The sequence below is a fragment of the Solanum tuberosum genome, unplaced genomic scaffold (genome assembly GCF_000226075.1).
Source record: "Solanum tuberosum cultivar DM 1-3 516 R44 unplaced genomic scaffold, SolTub_3.0 scf00266, whole genome shotgun sequence".
In the NCBI taxonomy this organism is placed as follows: domain Eukaryota; kingdom Viridiplantae; phylum Streptophyta; class Magnoliopsida; order Solanales; family Solanaceae; genus Solanum; species Solanum tuberosum.
In genome coordinates, this window is record NW_006239201.1 from 321401 (window position 1) to 334430 (window position 13030).

The 13030-nt window shown below is 36.0% G+C and overlaps 1 protein-coding gene across 1 annotated transcript; it reads right to left on the reverse strand.

Moving 5' to 3' along the window:
• Nucleotides 1-3798: 3798 nt before the first annotated feature.
• Nucleotides 3799-5706, reverse strand: LOC107062876 (receptor-like protein 12). Its single transcript, XM_015314060.1, has 2 exons — nt 5055-5706; nt 3799-3830 (listed from the first exon to the last, which is right to left on the reverse strand). The coding sequence occupies exons 1-2, from the start codon at nt 5704-5706 to the stop codon at nt 3799-3801; spliced, it is 684 nt and encodes a 227-aa protein (XP_015169546.1).
• Between the last annotated feature and the right edge of the window lie 7324 nt (nt 5707-13030).

Genomic DNA, 13030 nt, shown 5'->3' on the forward strand with positions numbered 1-13030 from the left:
TTAACTTTGAGTATGCACAAGTAAACACTAAATTTATATAAATTTGATCTAATACACACATTCATCCTACATGACAATTTTGTGTCCTATGTAACGTCCTATATATATGTATTATATCACGTAGAATGTGTGAGTCTACACTTTTTTCTTGATTTTAAAAAAGAAATATCAATATCCACAACAGAAATTCTGATCATAATAGAGAAACTGATCTTTAGAAGAGTCACAATTCTTCGAAAAAGTCACAACTCATCAGGAAAGTCACAACAAAATTTATTTTTAATATAATATAAATAAACAAATAAATAAATATAAATATAAATATAAAATATAGAAAATATACTAAATTGAATATTTTTAGTTGGGGTATTATAGTAATTTAACATTTAAGTTAGATAGTTCATATTTATAAGATAGTACTAATTTTGATGCATTGCACGTGAATGCCAAATCATGTAGTACACTATATTTTAAATTAAATAAATATAATATATTATAGTATATAGAAAATATACTAAATTGAGTGTTTTAAGTTGAAAATATTATAATAATTTAATATTGTTTTAAAGATAATATAGATGGATAGATAGATATATGATGATTAGTCCAACTTTCCATCAACATCTCTTCTTCTGTTTTCACAATACTTTTCAATGAGAGAAACTATTATATGATCAATGCAATTTTTCCACGGAATTTATATAATCATAAAAGGTCAAGACACGTCATTGAACCAATTGTGAGGACAATTGGTATACATTCGGAATAGAGGAAACCAAGTTGTATAAATACATTAAATTTTGATGCAATTTTTCCATGGAATTTATATAATCATGAAAGGTTAATATTCCGAGTTAGTGATTAGTTGTCTCTTCTTCTGTTTTCACAATACTTTTCAATGAGAGAAACTATTATATGATCAAGTCAATTGAGGATTTTAGTGCAATTTTTCCACGGAATTTATATAATCATAAAAGGTCAAGACACGTCATTGAACCAATTGTGAGGACAATTAGTGTACATTCGGAATAGAGGAAACCAAGTTGTATAAATACATTAAATTTTGATGCATTTTTTCCATGGAATTTATATAATCATGAAAGGTTAATATTCCGAGTTAGTGATTAGTTGTCTCTTCTGCTATTTTCAAACTTGTTAGGTACACAATAGTTTACGATCACATTAAGATAATGAGCGAATATCCATCAATATTTCATTCCACCTAAGGAAAAAAGGGATACAGTAATGTAACTAGCGGACGATGACTTGTAAGTCTTTAAGCCAATTTCTTCAAAGATTATATGTCGGAATATAATATCTGCCCGTGTTACTCATCCAACATAACAGTCCACTGCTTAAACACAAAAAAAAAATAAAAAATCGAACAAATATGTCTTTCTTTTAGCTTGTTTTTAAGAATATATTTGACTTTCATGTTCTCTTAAAGAAAGGTCTGACAAAATGTTGAGTTGGAATGTTATGCTACCAACAATTCATCACTATCTGCCAATGTCAAATGATACAAAAATGGAAAATTTGTTCATCAATATTGTTACTTAATTAATGTAAATGAATGTAAATTTCATCTTTAACATTCTTGTTTTAAGCAATTAATAGCAAAAAGTAATGAAGAGAACTAGCCACAATAATTTTCTTATCGTAAAGGAGAATATCAAAAACAAATTTGTGAGTTCACATAAGTTTTTTTTTTTTTGACGTGAGATTAATGTTGTGATTTTGCTTTCATTAAGTCAAGGGTTTATTGGAAACAATTTCCCTATCTAACAATTTAGAGGTAAGATCGGGTACACTCTATCCTCCCTTTTTTTTGTTCATTGTTGTTAGGTTTTAGCTCCACAGAGCGAGCAGAAGAGGAGCCCTCAATTGATTTCAATCTATGCTGAAAGGTCAAATCACTATAAACCAACCAGAGAGAATTTCGATATCATAAATACAGAGGAGTGACACAAAGAGAAGGAAGAGCAATAGTACAGAGTAACTGAACCCAGACTATAATGTTCGATAATCTTTAGACATTAATCAGTTATTTTCTAGTATAAACCTTCACATCACCCATGAATTTCAGCTTGGGAAGAGAATTAGACAGAATTATGAAGACCTGACCGGAAATCGAGTCGTAAATTCAAGCCTGTAAAAATTGAAAGAATTTTTGTAGCGAAGTCTAAAATCTAAAAGAAAATATACCTGGAAGAGTTGGGAAGAATCCATATGTTTAGCTTTAGTTGGAAAGAAATAACTGTATACCGATGATTTCGTCTGGGTTAAAATATCATGCGTTGGATGGTTCTAAAATTAAGGAGAGAGTGCTTTTTTTAAATTTTTTTCAAGATAAAATTACCTTTTTACCCATGTCGTCCTCTTCATCACATTTCTATATAATATATATATATGTATAATAATAATAAAATAATAGATAGAAATATATGATATGATATATATGTTGATGATGATTTCCACAAGACTTGTAAGGAATATTGATGGAAACTCCGTCAGTATTCCACCAAAGTCTTTAAGCCGATTCCACAAAGACTACAGATGGGAAAAAGGACAAATATGACACACTTCAATCTAGAAAATACTAATGACATGATGATGTTACTCCATTTCATCTTCCATATGACAAGAAGGAACACTTTAATCAAGCCAAACCAAGTTGTACAAATACAATAAATTTTGGTGCAATTTTTCCATGAAATCTATACAATCAGAAAAAGTCAATCCGAGTGAGTGATTAGTTGTCTCTTCTGCTATTTTCAAACTTGTTAGGTACACAATATTTTTTCACATTATTAAGTTAATAAGGGAAAATCCATCAATATTCCATTACACCTAAGGAAAAAAGTGATACAGTATTGTAACTAGCGGACGATGACTTGTTAAGACTTTAAGCCAATATCCACAAAGACTAGAGGAAAAAAGAGATTATGATGAATCGGGACTGATGAATAATTGAATCACAAGATGAGTACTACTCACTTCTAACTTGTTACTCATATTTTGTAGTGTTCCACAAGAGTTGTTAGAGGACGGAGAAGACTTAACAAAATAATACTCTCTATGTCCTCTAATTTTCTTTAGATGTTGTGTTCATTTCGAATTCATTAACTATCTCTGCAGTGTGTGTTACGCAAGATGATGTGAAATTGGTCCTATTATGTAGAAAAATTTTCTGCAGAACTTCTTAGAAATTTCAAATGGTAGAAACTATTGCCTGACTAAGTCAAGTGAGGAAAAAAATGAACAATAATTAAAGACATGATTTAAGTCTTTCATTTCCTGCTTAATTATTATGTTTTGAATAACTTGGTGAAGATCATTCCACCTGCAGAGAAATTTCCGATTAGTTGTCTCTTGTGCTGTTTTCCAAGACTTTTCACATTAAGTTAATGAGGGAAATTCATTCTATATGATACAGTTCAAATAGGAAGAGATGGAAAATAACGAAAGTAGTAGAGAGGCTGTTTCCATATACCCTCGACTCAAGATAAAGGTGTAGTGATCAAATAAAAAAATGATGCACAAGCAAAGAAAACTGAGAGACTAATTGTATTGAAATTTGAAGGATCACATTTTTCTGTCTTTCACCTTTATAGATCTAGCGATGATCTAATCAACTCATGCTTTGATGTTTAAAATCAACTCATTATCACAAAGTTGCCACTTCCTCGAGGTTCAGGCATCACTTGAGCATTCATGTTCAATTTTCATTACAAGGATGAACGCGCATTTAAGTCGAAGTGAATGAATATGTCGGAACATAACATCTTCCCGTATTACTCATCCAACATAACAGTCCACTGCTACAGCAACTGCTTAAACACAAAAAATCGAACTTCAAATGCAGATATGTCTTTCTTTTAGCTTGTTATTAAGAATATATTTGACTTTCATGAAGTTATTTGTACCTAAGCTAATATATGACTTCAATTCAGTAGTCGAAGCAAATGCTAAAAATAATTCAGAGGTATCTAACAGATGAAAATAACAAAGAGAAATTCAGACTAAGTAAAACAACTAAAATTTAAAGACTAATATTCATGAGATTATTCCAACAATGGATATTACTTGACAAGTTGGCTCTTCCAATCTTCCATTAATTAAATCCGTCATCTCAAAGCTCTCTTCTTTCGCCATCTATTTTTGTGCGGAATGATGCCTTCAAAAAATTATACAAACCATTTTAGCTTACCACTTTAAACATGAGGCTCCACGTGACAGTTACAACAACTATGACCACTGATTGCCACGTAAATCCACTAGCAAAATACGACTCTTCTTCTTCTTCTTCGGACTCCAATGGACGAGGAACATTTTAAGGATGTTTTATGACTAGAAAGATGAAGTACCCACAAAATTATTAGCCACTTCTGTAGTTTTGAGTATTCTTCTACATCAATTTTCACAAATATAAACTTTCTAATATCAACTAATTTCAATCATGAACCAAACTCTATATGCTTACTGCACTGCTTTTTCCAATTTTGTTGTATTAATGAGCTATGTTGCTCGGACTCTCCTAAAATATGATGATGTTGCAACCATGTTGGTTCCTTAAAAAATATATAACTTTTGAAGAATCCAACACGTACCCGTTGACATTTTTGAAAAATCCAAGTAACATAGCTAATGAGTGGCTGTGTAGATCACTTCTGTCAATTTGAAACAGAAACAAACTAACATAACTTGAATAACCATTGATACTAAAATAACACACATATAATTATGTTTCTAACATATACAAACAACTAATAGAAAATTAAAAAAGACAAAAACAGAACAGTTCACTTATTAGTCCACAAAATCAAACAAAGAAAATTTAGCCCTCTCAATCTTCCATTAAGTCCTTCGTCTCTGAGCTCTCTTCTTTGACCTTCTTTTCTTGTGAGGCATGAGTCCATCAAAAAATTCCACAAACCATTTTGGCTTATGATATTTAAACATGAGACTACACGTGACAGTTCCAACAGCTAGTCCAAAACTGTAGCCTATGACTACTGATTCCTATGTAAATCCACTAAAAAAATATGACTCACCTTCATCTTCTTCAAACTCCAATGGTTGAGGAACATGTGATGAACCACTTGTTTCACATTTCTTTGATAAAGGAGGGCCACATAAATCAAGATTGCCGCCATACGAGTCATTTTCAAATGTGTTGAACTGTAGACCGTGAGAAATTGGTCCGACGAGATGATTTTGAGAGACATTTAAGAAGGCCAGAAAGTTCATTCTTGTCAATTCTTGCGGAATCTTTCCAATAAGCCGATTCCGGGAGAGATCTAAAGCTTCAAGTGTATTCAATTGCCCCAATTCCATTGGAATATGACCTATGAGATTGTTATGGGATAAATTGAGTAGCCAAAGTGAGCTAAGGTCCTTTAGTGTTTTCGGAATGACACCTTCAAAATGGTTGCTTGAGATATCTATGGTTGTCATAATTGTGCTGATTCTTTGTAGCTCAATATCCTGCCCTTTGATTACCAAACTCACTGAATCCTTATACGATGTGTCAAATGACAAATTCGACTTAGATTCAATGTACTTGATCTCTCTTGTGTCTTCGTTATCTAATTTGATCATTGCCTTGAAGTTTCCAAAAACTTTTGCAGGAAGTGAGCCACTTAATTCATTACGAGAAAGATAAAAAATTCGTAACTTGCGAAAGCAAAACTTAGTCTGATCCATGGAACTTGTTCGACTTTAATATAAGAACTTGCAGCTCTTGAAGAGTTCCGAGCCAAGCTGGAAGTGTGTCATTTATAGCATTGTTCCCCACATCAAGGACTTCTAGACCATTACACTTGAGCAACGACACAGGAACAGGTCCTTCAAATCGATTACCACTTACTCTCTATGCAATTATCCATTTTATTAAGTGGAAAATTATGCAAATCATTGTTAATTTCAGGACTAATCATATATGTAATCCACATTTTGCTATCTAACCATCCATGTTGCAACTCAATCACTATATTCAATAACTTGATGACTTTCAAAGGTCATGACATTACACAAGATGATATTGCTACCAGTATTAGCCATCTAGTATTCAGAATAACAAGCTCGTCTAGAACATGGAAGAACAGAATATTGTACGTTGAATCCTGGTGGAAACCAAACATAACACGTGTATTCATGATCCTCGAGAACTTCCCAAAAGATCATCAATTGCTTCCATGGCCTTACTCTTCTTGTCCTTCTTTCAAGGTCTCATAAAACACCTCGAGATACAAAATGTACGATAGGCATCCTGATAAGTGCTTATGCTCCTAGATGTTTTGATCTCCTCACAAGTGCAGGGACCTGGTCCTCTGCAGAGTATGAATACTCGTCCAGTTGTCAAAGTGTTGTACAACTGTAAAAGCTATCCGTGTCAGGAAGTTGGTGAAGTTGTAGAGTACTTCACCAATCAGGAGCGACGAGGTTATTTGTACATTGGACAATAATTCTTCTTGTCTAATAAATTTAACATACAAACAACAATTCATTCATTCATTCAAAGAGAGATATTTTCAAGCTTCAAAACAACAAGGGACCTGATAGAAGTGCTTCTATTTTCTTTCTGTACCAGCTGCTTTTTATATTGTAGGATTCATTTCACTTGTGAAAGAAACGTTTCAAACTTGTGAGAATCATTGTAAGAAATAGGTTAAGGGTAACTTAGTTTCTTACTCTAAAGTCTATATTAATCGGTTAAGATTAGTATAGTGGGCTGTGTTGTATCTGCTCTGGCTCAGCTAAGTGATAAGAGGTATTGCTTAGTGTGGAGATTAACAGGCTAATCTTCTTTTGTAAACTGGCTTTTACTTTTTCTTGAGAAGATTAGTGGAAGCAGTTTGAAAAGTCCTGTTGAGAACATGTCGTGGTTTTACTCCCTTGAGCAAGGAGGTTTCCACGTAAAGTTGTTTGTGCAATCTTTACTTTTAGCATTTATTTTACTGTTTGTCATTGTAACTGTGCTGAGGACCCGGTCCTATCTAAATCGGTGGACGCATACATTCCAACAAATGGTATCAGAGCTTGACTTTTCATTTGGTTAACACCAAGAATAGAAAAGATCCTGAAGGAATGACTACTCCATCCAATATGGAGGAAGGACAATCTTCTACCAGGCCACCTCATTTCAATGGTCAATACTATGGATGGTGGAAGAATCGAATGCACGACTACATCAACGCTGAAGACTCTGAGTTGTGGGACATTATCCTTGATGGACCATATATTCCTACAAAGGAGGTGAATGATGGGGAGCTTACCACTACTGTTGTCAAAACCAGAAAAGACTACAATGAGGCAGATAGGAAAATGATTGAAAAGAACTACAAGGCAAATAATATTCTAGTATGTGGAATTGGAGCAGCCGAATACAACAGAATATTTGCTTGTGATATTGCCAAGAAGATTTGGGACTGTCTTCAAACAGCCTATGAAGGAACCCGACGAGTGAAATAGTCTAAGGTTGATATGCTCACCACTCAATACGAAAATTTCATTATGAAGGAAAGTGAAACCATCTTTGAGATGAACTCAAGATTTACCTCTATCACCAACAAGCTGAGAGGCCTGGGTGAGCCTATTCCTGTTAGCAAGCAAATTCGCAAAATCCTCAAAGTGCTTCCTAAATCCTAGGAAATCAAGGTGGATACCATAACAGAAGCCAAAGTTCTAACGACTTTTCCCATGGATGAACTAATTGGGAATCTTCAGACCTACGAGATGAACAAGAAACAGGGGACGACTGTGAAGGAAGGAAATAAGGAGAAGACCATCGCTTTGAAAACCTCTCAAAGTGAGGTGACTGAGGAAGAGGATGAGATGGCGTATGTCACTAGAAGATTTCAAAAGATCATAAAGAAGCATGGGGTTTCCAAAAGAAAGCCTCTACCAGTAGAACTGCTACTGCAAATGATCTGTGCCATAAATGTGGCAAGCCTAGTCACTTTATGAGGGACTGTCCCTATCAAAGGCAAGAAACTCATGACACCAGACCTCGTAAGAGGGACCTGGTCCCAGACAATGTTCGGAGAAAGGCTCATGCTGATCAGTTGGTGAGAAAAGCCTTTGTTGTATGGGGAGATGATTCAAGTGATTCAGAAGAAGATGCAGAAAGCCATGAGGATGTATCAATGATGGCCATTGAAGATGACGAAAATGTTTTCAACTCCATCTTCTCCTTGATGACTAAATCTGATGATGAGAAAGATCCAGCTGAGGTAACCCTTTTTGATCTTAAGGATGATCTAGATAATTTTCATGTTGAAAAATTGAGGAAATTTGCTGCCCTACTTATTGATTCTGTTGATGAACGAACCATTAAAAACTTAATGTTAAATGAAAATTTAAGTTTGTATGAGGATGAGAATTCAACTCTCATGTCTCAAGTTTCTAAGATGAGTGTAAGGATAGGTACTCTAGAAACTAGCAACATAACTCCTAAGGAGGATCCTGGTACTTCAGAGAGTGGAAAGAGAAAGCTTAGCATCTTTGAGGAAGAATTGGAAGAAAAACTTAAAATTTCAGAGTCTAAGCTAGTTTCTTCTCTTGAAACTAATTCCCAACTGAGAAAGGATTTGAGTAGGATCAAGGAGGAGCTAAGCCACTCTCTAAAGTGGACTGATTCCTCTAAGATACTCTCTAATCTGTCTAATCAAAGTTTCAATGGAAAGAAAGGGCTGGGATGCAGACCAATAAAACCTCCCTATAATCCTCATAGCAAATATGTGTCTATATCTAACAATCTGTTGTGCACTCACTGTGGGCATAATGGTCATCTAAAAGAAAATTGTGAGAATTTGAGAAGAGCAAAAGAAAAGCATGTGAAATTTGTCAGATCTGAAAACAATGATAAAAAGGAACACAGGGGACCTGGTCCCCGTTATCGTTTTAGTAAGAACACTTTGCCCTCCTGGACAGAAAGGTTTCTTATCAAGCATTTTGATAGTTATTGGGAACTCCGTTTGAAGTGGGTTCCTAAATCTAACAAGTGATTCTTATGAAGAAGAGAGGAATAAGTCAGTGCTGGTATATGAACAGTGGATGCTCAAGGCACATAACTGGAGACATTTCAAACTTCCTCTCTTTGAAAGTACACCAAGGTGGTGGTGTGTCATTTGGTGGTGGAAAGAAGGGCCCTATCCTTGGTATTGGCAGGATAGGGAGATCTGCTGATAATTCAATAAACAATGTACACTATGTGAAGGGTTTAAAATACAATCTTTTGAGCATTTCACAAATCTGTAATAAAGGAAATGAAGTCAAGTTCATGGCTAATAAATGTTTGGTTACAAATCGCATTACCAAAAGGGTTGTCATGCCTGCCACTAGAGTTAAAAATATGTATGTTGTAGATCTGGATTCCATTGAGGGAGATGATCTGTCCTGCTTAAGTGCTCAAATTGATGATGCAGATCTGTGGCATCGGAGACTGGGTCATGTGAGTATCTCGTTACTGAACAAACTTGTTATAGGACCTGGTCCGCGGATTGCCAACACTGAAGTTTTCGAATGACAAAGTCTGTGATGCATGTGCTAAAGGGAAACAAACTAAGTCATCATTCAAAGCCAAAAAGGGAGTCAGTACAACGAGACCTCTAGAGCTGCTTCACATGGACTTATGTAAACCTATCAGAATCCAAAGCAGAGGAGGTAAGAAATATATTCTTGTCATTGTTGTGATTTTTCCAGGTTCACTTAGAACATGTTTCTGCGAACGAAAGATGAGATTGCTGAACAACTAATCACATTTGCCAAAGCCATCCAATTGAAGATGGATTGCAAGATAGGCAGTATCAGATCTGATCATACGGAGTTTGAATACTCTCTACTTGAAGGGTTTTGTGCAGAAAATGGAATCAATCACAACTTCTCATCACCAAGAACTCCTCAGCAAAATGGAGTGGTTGAAAGAAAGAATAGAACTCTGGTGGAGATTGCTAGAACTATGTTGATCGATTCAGGACTTGCAATGAATTTTTGGGCTGAAGTAGTTAATACAGCATGCTATGTGACAAACATGTGTCTTATCAGATCTATCACCAAGAAAACACCTTATGAGCTATTAAATAACAAAAAAACCTTCAATTGCACATCTTAGACCATTTGGGTGCAAATGCTTTGTGTTGAATAATGGAAATGATGATCTTGGCAAGTTTGATGCCAAAAGTGATGAAGGTGTATTTGTTGGGTACTCATCTACAAGCAAGGCGTATAGAGTGTTTAACAAACGAACTTGTTGTATTGAAGAAAGCATGCACATTAAGTTTGATAAATTGGGTACAAGAAATGAGAACAATGAGGACTATGAGTTTGAGGATCTGATGAACAAGCAGCAGGATGATCAGGGTACAAAAGAGAAGGATACAGAACACTCAGGAGGACATGTCCCTTAGGTTCATCATAGGAAACAGTGTCTCAAAATCTTGAAGAAGGTGAAGGTGATTCTGATGCTGACAGAGAAGAAGAGATTACAAGAAAGTCCAAATGGAAGTATCAATCTTCACATCTACTGGACAATCTCATCTCTCCACTTGACTCAGAAATTCAAACTAGATCTAAATCAAGGAATCTAGTTGCTCATTCAGCATTCATATCATCCATTGAACCAAAGAACATCAAAGAAGCATTGTAGGATGTAGATTGGGTAACTTCAATGCAGGAGGAACTTCATCAGTTTGAGAGATGCAATGTGTGGCACCTGGTCCCCAGACTAATTGACAGAACTATTATTGGGAATAGATGGGTCTTCAGAAACAAACTTAATGAGCATGGCACCATTATTAGAAATAAATCAAGGCTTGTGGTGCAAGGCTACAACCAAGAAGAAGGGATTGATTATGATGAGACATTTGCTTCTGTAGCTAGAATGGAAGCCATCAGAATCTTAATAGCGTTTGCCGCCTACATGGAGTTCAAGCTGTTTCAGATGGATGTTAAGAGTGCTTTCTTGAATGGAAATCTGAAGGAGGAAGTATATGTCAAACAGCCCCCAGGCTTTGAAGAAGTAGACCTACCCAATTATGTGTTGAAACTGGACAAAACTTTGTATGGGTTAAAGCAAGCTCCTAGAGCTTGGTATGAACGCCTATCAAAATTCCTGCTAGCCAATAGGTTCAAGAAAGGTAAAATTGATAACATTTTGTTCTTGAAATCTAGAGGTAACGAATTGCTGATTGTGCAGGTGTACGTAGATGATATCATATTTGGAGCTACTTCAGACTCACTGTGCAAAGAGTTTGTTGTGTTGAGGAGTAGTGGGTTCGAAATGTGCATGATGGGTGAACTCACTTTCTTCCTAGGCTTGCAGATTAAACAAACCTCTCAAGGCATTTCAATATGCCAAGAGAAGTATATCAAATAGATGCTCAAGAAATTTAATCGTCTTGAGGTAAAGGTGCTGGATACTCCTATGAGCACAAGTGTGAAAATTGATAGAGATGAAAATGGCGTGGAGGTCAATCAGACCATGTATAGGGGAATTATTGGTTCACTCATGTCCCTCACTGCAAGCAGGCCAGACATAGTGTTCAGTGTAGGGATGTGTGCAAGATTTCAAGCAGCACCAAAGAAGTCTCACCTGAAGGCAGCCAAATGTATCCTGAGATACTTGAAGGAAACTCAGGACCTGGTCCTCTTCTACCTTACTGGTGACTCTTTTGATCTTGTAGGTTATGCTGATGCTGATTATGCAGATTTTCTAGTTGATCGAAAAAGCACATCAGGCATGGCACACTTCTTAGGATCAACTTTGATTTCATGGGGAACAAAGAAGCAGAATTCCGTGGCATTGTCTACTGCAGAGGCAGAGTACGTGGTTGTTGCATCATGTTGTGCACAACTATTGTGGATCAAGAAGTAGTTGGAAGACTTCGGTGTACTCTCAAACGCCATTCCTCTCATTTGTGATAACACCAGTGCCATGAATATGGTCAAGAATCCGGTCCAGCATAAGAGGATAAAGCATATAGATGTGAGGCATCATTTTCTGAGGGACAATGTTGAAAACCAGAATGTGGTGATGAAGTTCTGTAAGACTGAAGATCAGCTGGCTGATATCTTTACAAAGACTCTAAGTAAAGAATCCTTCATCAAAAACAGGATGAGGCTGGGGATGCACAAAATCACATGATTCCTTAAAAAGATTGTACAAATTTCCTTCTTGCTGACTATGCTAAGAAGGCCAGGTATCTGTACTTGTTTTAATGTTGGTCAGAAAAGGATTCGTCTTAGGTACCTAAATACATGTATACACTCATGATATGTCTAGCTGAAGGGATGATTTAATCACACAGACAGAGTTACAAACTAAAAGAAGGACCTGATCCTCACGAGGTTAGTATCACCTATGCTACACTGTCTAAATGTCAACATCATTGCCACATGTCACTCACCCATACATCGCGTTAGTTTCATATGTCTTTTCATTTTAAATCCAACCATCACCACTGTTGGGGACCCGATACCCTTTTAGCTTTTCGTTATAAAATCCCCAATTGAGTAAATCAAATTCATCGTTCTTCAACAAATTTCCTTGAAGATTCACTTGCCCTCTCTGAAAATCTGTCTTTTATTTCTTTCAACAATGTCTAACCCAGATTCCTCTTCAATGACTCCACTCTCCCAAGAAGTTGAAAACCTTAGTTCATTCAACTTCTCCATTCCTACTCCTGAGGAATCTCCCTCAACTCCGATCTGCGCGGCTGGTGAAATGGATGAGTCTTTCACTCCTCAGACGGAACTCGTAGCCTCTCATATTCCCTCTTCTGACAAGGTCTTGGTTTGTACCCCCACTCTAGTGTTGTCTGGTAACAAATCTCAGAAATCAGAGGCTCAATCTGTGACTAAACCTGGTGCTGAACTTTTCTCTGAAGAAATAGAAGTTGGACAAATGGCTGTGTCGTCTACCATATCTGAAAGGCTGTTTGAAGGAGATCTGCCAGAAGGAAATGGTCCTAACTCATGTATACTAACAGCAGGGGCAGAACTAGTGGTTGTGCAAAGTTCAGCCTCACTA